This window comes from Bos taurus, chromosome 6 (genome assembly GCF_002263795.3).
Source record: "Bos taurus isolate L1 Dominette 01449 registration number 42190680 breed Hereford chromosome 6, ARS-UCD2.0, whole genome shotgun sequence".
In the NCBI taxonomy this organism is placed as follows: domain Eukaryota; kingdom Metazoa; phylum Chordata; class Mammalia; order Artiodactyla; family Bovidae; genus Bos; species Bos taurus.
In genome coordinates, this window is record NC_037333.1 from 67,778,529 (window position 1) to 67,790,766 (window position 12,238).

Below are 12,238 nucleotides of genomic sequence, written 5' to 3' on the forward strand. Positions count from 1 at the left end.
GGTCATTTAATCCCAGGTTCGTTCCTGTGAACATCTTGTTGGCTTTACCGTTAAGGTTACCCTTTGGTTATTGCTGAATTTGCTCAGCAGTTGTTTGTAAAGTGAATTGAACTCTGAAGAGCTGAGAAGGCGGCAGATGGGTACACGATGAAATGCTCAGGTTTGGAATCAGACTCCTGGTGCAGACCCAGCTCTTATCGACAGTCATTTAACTCTTGGGCCTCAGTTTCCTTATTTATAAATTGGGGATTATAATAATGCCTCACGTAATAGGCATATAATAATAGCCTCTTGCATTACTTGAGTATTGAGTATAAGGCACTTAAAACAGTTGCTGGTTCAGTTCTCAATAAAAGTTAGCCATAAAATTAGAAATAGTGGTTGAATTTTTCTTCATTGACATTACTCAGGTGCTTGTAACCCCGTAGTGGCTCAGACAGTAAAGAATCTGCCTGCAAACACAGGAGACATGGGTTCAATCTTTGGGTTGGGAAGATCCCCTGGAGAAAGAAATGGCAACCCATTCCAGTATTCTTGCCTGGAGAATCCCATGGACAGAGGACCCTGGCAGACTACAGTCCATGGGATCACAAAGAGTTGGACACATCTAAGCCCACTAACACACACAAACCTCAGGTTTCAAATAATATCTTATCTTCCAAGAGTACAGTAATAGAATCTATACCAAATAAAATGACTGGGGAAAAGCTGTGCCAGTTGAAAGATCTTTTTTGTTTTTCTTTATGTTTTAAAGGAAGTATCACTAGTTGAGCTTAATTAAGTAATTGCCTTGCAAACATTATTATTTGAGAACTAGGCTGGGTAAATTCTCTAAGCATCTTGTTTTAGTTTCACTTTTCCCAGTGAGAGGGCACTCATGAGTTTTAAGACCTTTTTGCTTGTTTCTAATGTGTAATTAAAAAAAAAAAAAAAGGACTCCCATTCAGAAAACTGATTTGCTGTTTTCAGCTTTGTAAACAACCACATTGATTCAAGTTCTTTAGCACTCTGTTTTTGCCTTATGTTTGTTGAACTGTGATAAGGAAGACTGCATTGTCTCTTTATATTTTGTAATCCCCATGGTTTCAAATAAAAATTCTGTGACCTGTATTACAGGTCTTCAGTGACAGTCTTTGGATTTCACGTAAATTGTTACCAGTTTCTTGGTTGTCACCATCAACATGCTTGTGATCATGGGCACTTGTATATTGTTTCTTATGTATTCTAGCCTCTCCCGAAATCTTATGGATGTCTTTTTTAATGTTAAAGATTTTTTTCTTTATAATTTTAGTAATTCAGCATTCCCCTTTTTCAAGTACTATTAAAACTTTGGGAAAATTGGAAATTGGTCATCTGACAGAGGTCTGTGACATAGCATGTCTGAATACCTAGATGTTTGGAGAATCATTTTTGTAATATTTATATTTACATATTTACAGTTGATTAATTATTTTGTTTTAGTTTGTGTCACCTGTGCCATTTAAGGAAAAAAAAAAGCTTAACTATCACATCTTACAGGAAGACCTGTATTTGAACAGTCTTACATAAACAAAAGCACTATTTGTTTTCAAAGTTGAATGTCAAATCAGAACTTGATAAAACTTCATTATTCACTCCATTAGTGGTTAATAGTCTTTAGCTTGAGGAGTGCGTTCTCGTAAACGAAACATAGCTTTTTAGAATATTCAGAGTAGGATCCTTTGGTTTTACAGCTGCAAATAACATCTGTAACTGCTTTTAAAAATATGTGTTTAAGGAAGACCACAAAGCAGAATCTAGTTGTGTATTGTAGGGGGTTAATAGGTCTTTGGTGTGTGTGTGTGGAGCCTGCTTGGTTCTTATTAGTATTTGATGGATACAATGAAAGTTGTTTGTTTTGTTGTCTTAGAAAAATGAAAGCCGTGAAATCCATACCTGCACATTGTGGGTCGAGAGGTGGACAGGGAGAGCAGTTCTTCTGCTTTCCCCTTAGCCTTGAGGGGCCTTTGGGGGTGCTGGTTGACTCTGGACAGTCTGTCTCAAGGTACTCGCTGCTTAGATTCTGACCTTGAGATGCTGAAGTCTGCCTCTCTCACCCTGATGCTCCACGAGCAGAGTCACAGGGTCAGTGTTGACAGCGAACTATTTGAATTTCCTTCGAAGGGCTTCTAGATGTTTTTAGCTGTATTCCTTGGATTTGTTAAGGTGATTCAAAAAACAACAACAACAACACTCAGTGTTGATGGCCGCTTCATAGCATCCTGGGAGATTCAGTTCACTTAGTTGGGAACACCTTTGAGAATGCCATTAGGATCACTGTCAGAGAACCCCCGGGCGTGTCTCCATTTTGCTGTTTCGTAGATGTTTGCTCTGGGATCTCTCAGTTGTGCTGTCCCCAGGAATCCGCAGTGTTTGCAGTCATGGTCATTTGCACGTAGCCTCACATCCCCCCACAGGCAACATTGGTGATCAGCGAGATGCCACTGTTCAGATCGCGAGTGCCTCCATAATATCTCTCTCTTGTTTGCTAGGCAGAAGATGGTGTTAGTGATTGCGAGCTGCTGGCTGGCACCCTGGCAGAGCAGGAGTGAGTGAGTGCTGTTCAGCTTTCCGGCCCTGTGAGTCTGATGCCTTCCCTCCATGTTTTGGCATCGCTGCCAAACACATGCATTGAAATCCTTCATGATCACCAGTTTGTCAGATGGTTGCACTGTTTCCAAGAGTCTGTCCAGGTCCTCTGTATCTTCTTTTCTGTCACCTTAGTGTATGTCCATTGTGATGGGGACGTGGATGGTGTTGGAAGAAGGCACAGTGTGTATCAGGGCCAGACTGGCGACTTTAGGTCTAGTGAACGACTACAGGCTCCTCAGAGGGAGAGCATTTCCAGAGCGTCCATGCCCTCAGCCCAGCGCTGCCTGAGCTGTTGTTCAACTGGGGCCCGGTCCTGTGGTGCCGCGTGCGTTTTCAGCAGGTCCCTGGTTTTCTTCCATGGGACTGTGGAGGGTGCTCCATAGTGGGGTATGCTGCTGCTGCTGCACCCACGTGACAGGACAAGAGGAAGTCTTCTGTTTCCTTGCACAGTGCATTGCAGAAGCATGAGCCATGCAGTGCAACACCCCACAAGGCTCGGGGGCAGAAGGGGGGCCCCCACGAGGGTGCCCTTCCCACTGTCGTCCTCTCCTCGGAATGAGCCCTGCACCCTTGAGCAGGGTGATGTACGTGGCCAGGGGAGGGCAGGACAGGCTGTAGAGGGCAGGCCCCTGCTTGCCCTGAACTATGGAGCCCTCCTCAGACTTAAGCTGTGTGGCCAGGACAGGGCCGGGTGACTGAGAGCCATCTGACCCGGCCTGTGGTTGCATGGCCGTCATGCCGCACAACTGGGGCCGAAAGGCAGACCCGTCGCACATCTCCATTGTTGGCTGTTGAGTGAGGTGCTTACGTTTGCTGTATTGTTTAGGTCCTTTACTTTAAAATCAGTGTCAGGGCCAGAAATTCTCCTTGTACTCAAGAGCACTTCACTGTTAGAAAATTTGAGGTAACAGCTTTATCAGGAGGTGTGTGTGGCTGCACATGTGGCTGGCACGGGGTCATGCATCCTCCCTTAATCTGGTGAACATTTAGATTCCACTCCACATGAAACAGCCAGGCACTTTCTCCCTTTGTAGAAAGATACTTTTGCAAAGTTTCTTTGAAACTAAGATACCATGACGAGGCTAGCTAGCATTTGATGTCTAAGGTTACCACTCAAGGTCCCAGGTCCTCTGTCCTTTTACATAGAAACTGCCCACTTTTTAGTTCCCAAATGGAATCTTGTAAGAAAGATCAGTGAGAAATTAACATTCTTAATTGTAAATATAAGTAGAAGGAGCTTAATCTGCCCATAATCTGCCCAGGCTTATGTAAATGTCTTTTCTGGATTCCTCATGCAATGTCATCTTTCACCTGGCTGTTAGTTAGGGGTGTTGTGCTAGGAGATGTCGCGTGCAGCAAATCTAAGGTAAGAAGCACTGTGGCAGGTAGACAGGTGGACATACTGCTTTCCCCGAAGGTGGGGGATGGAAGGTTCTCCAGAGCCCCGATGTTCATTAGGAGCTCCACTGAACTCCATCATTTTTAGGTGCAAAAAAAGCATTTACCAGTGAAATAAAATTGGTGGAAGAAAGATTTTTTTTCAAGAAAACCTGATTCCTAAGCATGAAATTTGAAACCTTTAAACTCTATTTAGTTAAGTTATAGGTTTTGGGGATCAGTAATTATGATGTCGGTAATAATCATAAATGTCAAACAGCTAGTGATTGAGTTATGGATTTTTATTTATCCCAAGAAATAATCACAGATAACAATCATATCCCATGAAATAATCATAGATTAGGGTGATCATTCAGTTGATATGACTCTTTCTCACAGTAAAACTCTATAGTACAAAACTGTTTAACCCTTCCATTATGTCTGACCACCTCCCCTCCCCCTACCTTAGTCTTGACTCAGGATTTTTATGGTGTATGATACAGGAACTGTTTACTAATTCCTCACTGAAGTGAAATAGGAATTTGGATTGTTTGGGGGCACCTGGCTCATCCTTGTTTTTGTTTGTTAAACAGGAAAAGGACCAGCGAAGCCTAGACATAAACACTGCCAAGTGCATGTTGGGACTGTTACTAGGAAAAATCTGGCCCCTTTTTCCAGTTTTTCACCAATTCTTAGAGGTACTAAATTGTTATTTTATGGAATGTATGTTTGCTTGCTTAGAACTACCAAGTAAACTTTACTCGATCCTCTTCTGTACTTTTCTGTTTGTCATACTTCTCTGCCTGTAGGAACTGTGGCGACGTACTGGCTGCCCCTGAGCACGTTCCCGAGTCCCGAGCATCCCCGTGTGTGCACATGGCCCCGGCCCCCTACAAATGCTCCAGACACCGCAGCTCTGGCCTTTCCTCTCTTGTCCCCCTTTTGTTTGTGTTTAGATTTCCTGCTTTTTATAACAAGAGTAAAACAAGATTTACCTTATTTTGTGGCTTTAGATGAAGTTCCACTTTTATGAAGTGAAGGTTGGAGAACAGCCATCCACTCTCTCACTAAATTCAGTCTGTGTAACATGTCCTTACCTACTCTTATCTCCAAGAAACTTCAGTCTCAGTGGCCAGTTCCTTCATTTGGTATCTCCTGCAGTTTAAATTTTCTTCACGTTTGTGTTTGAAATAATCCAGCACTTTCCTCCATTGTTATCATTTGTTTGCTCTAAGTATTAATGAGAGAAATTCTGAGCTGCTGGTTATTAGGAACTGGCTCTGATGCCAATGTAATACTGTTAAGACTTGGAAGAACCTGAGGTGAAAGTCTGAGTTACTTGGGTTGTCATATATAGCCTCCTTCTTGCGCTCCAGTCCCCAAACCCCTTTAAAAATTGCTTTTTCCTTGAAAGGATAAGGGTGTTGGATCTTGGAGAAATTCCTGGACTTTACACTGACTCCAGCCTCACTCTTGAAATAATCTTCCTTACAACTTGTTGGTGTAATGGTCCAGAAAAACTTCTGACAGGCTTCTTTGAGAACTGTTATTAAAATTTGCTTTTAACATTACTAACTGGGATTCCTGAAGAAAGGTATGAAAACAAGTTTTTAATATAAGAAGCACTTGTTTACATGACAGCCCGTATTTACCAGTGATCTCTTCCAGTTTCTCTGACAACCCTCAGAAATGTTAGCTTTATTTGGAAAGTGAGTAGCAATGGGCTCCTGATCTCAGGATCCTGGGAAGAATTTAAGGCTGGGTGTGAAGGTCCTTCTGTAGCTGAAAGACTACAGCAGATTTGACTTCACACAGTTCCAGGAGCACCATCAACTGTTTCAGTGACTGGGTTTTGCTTTTAGTTGCTTAGAAAGTTTATAGTCTGTGCTTTGTTCTCTCTCTCACACCAGTTTGCATTTTTCTTTTAAAAGGACCCAGTAATCCTTTCATTTGAGCTTTTCTTGTGTTTACATCCTCCAAACCATTGGCTCAACTCTCTTTGCTTTTTATGTACTTGCTTTGTTTTCCAGTGTTCCCAATTTTAGTGGCAAAGATTTAAGAATTATCAGACTGGGTTTTATTTTTAGATTTTTATACAGGGATATTGTATTTTGAAATATGCATGTAGCCTTTTTCCTGTCTGGGAGGAAGAGAAAAACTATTTCATGGCTGTTCTTAGTCCTTTTATGATCAGACTCAAGTTTTTAATTATCAGAACAGTAACTCTTCAGTGACTGGACCACCTAGTCCTGAGAGTGCTTGCAGCACTTAGCAAGGTCTCATTGAGTAAACCCACGGTGGCATGTGCCGTTAGCTGACAGCTTGACAGGAAGCATGATGTTCATGTCAGGGCCTGTTAATGGGAGCAACTCTTTATTTAGCACTTACTGTGTGCCACACACTCAATAAAGTGCTTTTTATAAATTATAGAAATTATCTGCCTTAATCCTTACCACATCTCTGTGAAATGGATATTATCCCTCTTTTACATAAAAGGGCTTTTGCCATCTAGAAATTTCACTCCTAGGGATGTAACGTTGTGTTTCTTCGATGCATTTGTTATTTTATGTTGAGCCCCCATAATATTTTTGTAATGAAAATTGTCATCCACAGTTCCCCTCTCGCTATCTCTCACCCTTCTCCTAGAATGGTGCCTAACACACCTCAAATGGAAAGTGATAACCTTCATGAGCTTTTATCAAGTTGATTGTCACAGCAGTTGAAACTGTCTGATTTGTTGTGTCAGTAATTCATATTATTTTTCCTCCACCAGCAATCAAAATATAAAGTTATTAATAAAGACCAATGGTGCAATGTGCTAGAGTTTAGCAGAACAATTAACCTTGACCTCAGCAACTACGATGAAGATGGAGCATGTAAGTACTGGGCGGGTGTCGTTTTCCCCCTGCCCCCCGCACGTTTGCTCCTCAGCCTCTGAGAAGTCTCATAGCTGTGTTGTTCCCTGCCTCTCTTCTCTCTCTCTCCAGGGCCAGTTTTGTTGGACGAGTTTGTGGAGTGGTATAAAGACAAACAGATGTCCTAGGACTTTATGCATAGCAGCGAGAGAGTCACTGTTACCACAGTTATGTCAACCATTAGCCATAAATTGCTGTTTGTACCCAGCGCATGCTGCTTTTCTCGCACGGTCTCCCTTTGGCAGGGACGCGTCGGTGTTTGCTGTTGAATGGGCCAGCTCTGCTTGCTGTGTGGCACTGTTCTCTTGGAAGGCTGCTTTGCAGTTTGTATTTACACTACAGATTGGTGAATTTGCCAGCGTCCTCACTGTGATTATGTGTATATTGCTGTTTAAATTTTGTATATGTGTATAAAAAGACAAAGCTTCACCTAGAGATTATTTCTGCAAAAATGTATTGTAAAATAATTTTTGTGGCATATTTCTAGTCCCTTTTTTCAAATGACCCAATTACACTTTTCTTTGGTCTCAAAATGTAGCATTTCAGATATAAGACAGAACAGCTGTTATCATATGCAAATGTTGCCAGAATTAACCTTATTATTTAAGAGGCCAACTTTGGAAGGAGGTGGGAGTTGTAACTTTTCAGAGGTGTTATGCCAAATCTAATTTGGTTTCCTTAAATATTAGCATTTTGAAATGATGCAAGTTAGAATAATTGAACATATAGACCCATACCATGCCACACATCATTTCCACCGTGCAGTATATAGGTTTTGGTTTTCTAATGTTAAAGCTGTCATAGTTTGAATATAGGTACAGATGAACAAATTACAATTGCACCTTTTTTTCCCATTGGTTTTAAACCCTTGTACACTTTTTTAGTGCTTTTTTTTTCCTTTTGCATTCTTCTAGTCAGTGTTTGGTCTGCTGATGCTTTCTATGCCATTCTAAGTAAAATTTATTTTGCCGCCTCCATGAAAACCTAATGGTTTGCTGGCAATTTATAACTGCAGAGCACTTTTAGTTGTGGCTTGAATTTTTAGTTAAGCTTTCATGGTGTCTGATTTTCTAGTTTTGCGGGGGCGGGTGGGGGGAAGAACTATACTGTAAGTGAGAGGTGTTTTGTTTTGTTTTCCTTTTTTTGTTTCTTTCATGCTAGGCTTTTCCTGGCAGAATGTCCATTGCAGGCAGTGGACACGACACCACCAGCATTGAGCTAAAAACTCTATTACACGGTAGGACCTTTCCTGGAGGGGCCGCTCGTCATTACCTGAGTAATATGTACAGAGAGGTGATAGCCATTATTTATGTGGGTGAAGAAACAGGAGTAAATGGGATGGTATTTTTAGGTTTGTATTTTATGTTTTTTTTTTTTTTTTTCTTTTCTTGTCTTAGCCCTTCTCAAGGAAATGTACAAAAAAACATGCTTCTCCCTCAACTCTCTGGTGCTATTGAATGACTTAATTTAGTCCCTAAAGTTTGTGAGAACACAATAGTCTAATGACTTAGACTGTCATTAGACAGTCTAATGACTTTCAACCAAGTGAAAGCTAGTGGTGCATTTGAGCAAGAAAATGCATAGTTGTGAGCAAAATCCATGACTGAACATGTGACAGTTGGAAGAGGTTCAGATTATTTCAAAACCTGGCCCCAAAACCTTTTGGGTCAAATGTGAACCTTTTAACGGCATTATATGAGTAAAGCACACAGACAATGCTACTGTTTGACCACGATTTCACAGTTTCTTTGCAAACAGTGTTCATATTTTCATATTTTGTTTTTCCCTAACTGAACCACCAAAGACAGGAATTTTGTGTGTATATACAGTGTGTGTGCATATACAAAATCATGATCTGGTAGAATGAAACTCACTTCCTTTTTCTACCAAATAGAAAGGTTTGGTTTGCTGTGAAATAAACCAGAAGTTTGAAAAACTCTGTAGTGATTAAGCATACTTAATCATTCCTTGTTTAGAAGCTGTAGACTCCCCTTCTACTTTACACATTCACACCAATTTGCACAAATTCATCCCTGAAAAGAACAGAAGACGTTGACAGCAAGCACAGCTCCTGAGACCAGCGTGTTGAAAGGGCTTCCGTTCCGACGGGTGCCTGTTAACTCCACTGGTGACTGGCTATAGGCAGGTTCCAATCTGTGGAGAACTTGATTCATTTTCAAAAGGATCCCATGAAGTTAACAAATCACACTTTAAAGGCAGCAGTTCTTAAATTCGATCAACTCTAGTTTTGTTTAAACCAAATAGAAATCATCAATGAAATTATTTTCAAAGGTACTGTAACAAACTGGAAAATTTTTTTTAACAGTAAGCACAGTTAATCCCAAAATAAGAGGGTGGCTACAGGGAAAATGTTACATTTTAACACACAGTGAACATTTTGATGACAGGGGTTTTGGAAAAGCCAAGCAAAAATTATTTCATGATGTGTAACATGGAAGTAAATATTCCAGAAGGGTGATCTTGCCTATTTAGAAAAGGCCAAATAATCTCTGAATTCCCTTGAAAAATAAATCTTTGTGACTGCAGCGTGCTTGCCCTTGGTTTCTGTGATTTTATGCAGTTATTTTTAAGGGGAAGAAGAGCCAGAAGTAATAAGATATTTTTTCATAAAAATCTCCCTAAGTTACATAAGTTGAGCAGTCACCAAGCACTTATTTATGGGCAAATGATAAGTAAACGAGGGTGCCTTTTTCTGGTTTTTCTTTATCACCTACATCTCCACCCTTTCTTTCTTTCCATCGTGTTTTGGCCTCCATGTTGCAATACTCTGTGATAACGGAATCCAACTTTTAGATGTTGACTGTTGCGGTAGGTCGGAAATTGCATTATTTGATTTGCCATAATCACCCTCTATAATGTTACGTGCAGCTTATTTGAAGCATGACCTCTGAACTAAGTTTTTATAAAGCTCACTAGACAGACTTCTAGGATCTGGATTAACAACAGACTTCTGTTGCCTCTCAGTCTCCATCTTAACAGTGCTTTTGAAGTTTATACAGAAAGCTTTAAAAGTTAGTTTGTGCCCTTGGTTTTTACTCTTACAACTGCTAAAATACCTCTGTAAGCCTTATCTTTTATTCTTTCATATGTTGTATAATAAATGTATAGAATCCATTGACCAACTAAATTGTTGGGTGTCTGTAAATGAGACCAAAATGTGGGTTGCTTCTTTTCATGAAGTCATTTCTCTCGGGGGTTACTGTCAGTGAACTGCAGCTAACCTGTAACTGTGAATGCTTCGTGTCGTCAGTATTTGCATCACCTTCATAAACGTGTGCAAGTCCTGTGACTCCCAGCTTAACTGAAATATTGTTATGCCACCTAACTTGAGTACAGCAAACTGGTTTTAGGTTTTAATGTAATTGATGTAAAACGATACCCCATAAATAAAAAAGTTATTTGTGTTTGGTTTCAGAACTGATTTGTTTATTTTTCTCTTTTCATGGCTTTCTCTTAAAAAATCCCTTAAGGTAGTTTTAGACTTCCCTGGGTGGCTCAGACGGTAAAGAATCTGCCTGCAGTGCGGGAGACCTGGGTTCTCTACCTGGGTTGGGAAGATCCCCTGGAGGAGGGCATGGCAACCCACTTCAGTATTCTTGCCTGGAAAATCCCCATGACAGAGGAGCCTGGCGGGCTGTAGCCCATGGGGTCGCAAAGAGTCAGACATGACTGAGCAGCTAAGCACAGCACACACGGTAGTTTTAAAGTATTTCATGTATCATCGAGTCAGCCCCAAGGCTACAGAAGTGAGGTGGCAAACCGCTCTTTCTGAACTTTCTTCATTTGTTTGAACCTATAGGAAGGCAGGACCTAGTTCCCATGATGCTGTGACTTGGTTACATCATACTGAAATGACTCATTTGAATGTTCTTCCCAAATTCTGGTGGGAAGAATAACTTTTAGGCAGAAGCTTAGAGAAAAGCTTTTGTGATTCCTTGAGAAAAGAATTGCCCTTGGAACTTTGTTATAGCTAGAAAGGAAAGAAAAAAGAAACCTATCATGTGAGCAAACAATACATCAAACTTTCTGGCCCTGTGTACCTAAGCTAAGCTTGTGGTGCAGGAGGTATTCCAAAATAAGGCATGTTCACCACTTCTGGCACATTCAACAGAAAATACTTTGGGTTCCACCCCCTCCTCGAATTGGTTCCTAACATTTATCTTCAGTTGCCTTAACAAAAAATAAAATCATCCCATGTATAGAAGTGTACTTGCTGAGAAATTATGATAAGTAGCCTGTGCTGAGAATAATAATTGGAAACTGAAAAAACAAAAATTGGCTGTAGTGATTAAATGGAAAATTTTTTTAAACATCATTTAAAATGTAAATCTCTTCTCCCAAAGAAATGTATTCAGTCCTCTGAAGGAAATTCTTTTGCAGTCCTTCCCTGGAGAGTGGATTATGAAGAACTCTGGCCTTGAGAAAGCATGCTGAAGAGGTTTGGTTTTCCCTCTGACACTTTCCAGCAGAGACATCTCAGAATTGCCTAATCTGAATATCTGAAATTCAAACTAGTGTTCTGTAGAAGTCTTAGACAAATGTATGATGATTAAAGAGAGCTGCAGCTGTACTTGTTACCAGTGAACTAACTCTCCAGAGAGTTTTGGTCTAACTTCTAATAGTATATTGAAAGCCACTGTGTTTTTTTCCTCTTGATGGCCTATTATTTATTTTGGCTTCATTACTTGTTGGCTCCTACATATCCTACCTCGAGAGTAGGATTTGGACAAGGGTTATCCTATCACAGAGGACTTCCCTAGAGCTCAAAACGGTAGAGAATCTGCCTGCAATGCAGGATACCCGGGTTTGATCCCTGGGTCGGGAAGATCTGCTGGAAAAGGGAATGGCAGTCCACTCCAGTATTCTTGCCTGGAGAATTCCATTGATAGAGGAGGCTGGTGGGCTACAGTTCGCGGGGTCGCAGAGAGTTGGGCATGACAGCAACTATTACTTCATCACATAAGTTCCCAGAATCACTCCATAAAATAATAGATGCCTTTGAATAACCTATTCTGCATGTCTTAAAGTGCTCATAAATCCTTCCAAACCTTATACTCCCCCCATCAAGGTTGATTTTCAGATTCTCAGTTTAATCATTATCTTTATTAACTTGAATTGTATGTTGAGGCAGAATTCCTATGTGAAATTGAGAACATAAGAATCAAATTTTATAAGTGTGCAGAGAGGGGACTGGAATAAATAGAAAATCAACAGACTGAAGAATTAGGGAGGATCTCTGGATGGAAAGTTTTATGGTGATTGGGTTTAAGTGGCACCTTATCAATTATACATGGTAGGCCAGAAAGATACTGACT

At 40.6% G+C, this 12,238-nt stretch overlaps 1 protein-coding gene across 7 annotated transcripts in view; it reads left to right on the top strand.

Annotated features, from left to right (window-relative positions):
* Positions 1-10,340, top strand: part of DCUN1D4 (defective in cullin neddylation 1 domain containing 4) — an 81,941-nt gene extending 71,601 nt beyond the window's left edge. For 5 of the 7 annotated variants that reach the window (NM_001434826.1, NM_001434825.1, XM_015471618.3 and 2 more), the window contains 3 exons: positions 4,581-4,685; positions 6,761-6,863; positions 6,975-10,340. In NM_001434826.1, coding sequence (NP_001421755.1) covers positions 4,581-4,685; positions 6,761-6,863; positions 6,975-7,030 — 264 coding nt within the window. In that variant the 3' untranslated portion in view covers positions 7,031-10,340. Of the gene's footprint in view, positions 1-2,510; positions 2,598-4,580; positions 4,686-6,760; positions 6,864-6,974 lie in introns of those variants that run through there. The other 2 variants (NR_198865.1, XM_059887594.1) reach the window with 2 other exon arrangements.
* Positions 10,341-12,238: the final 1,898 nt, after the last annotated feature.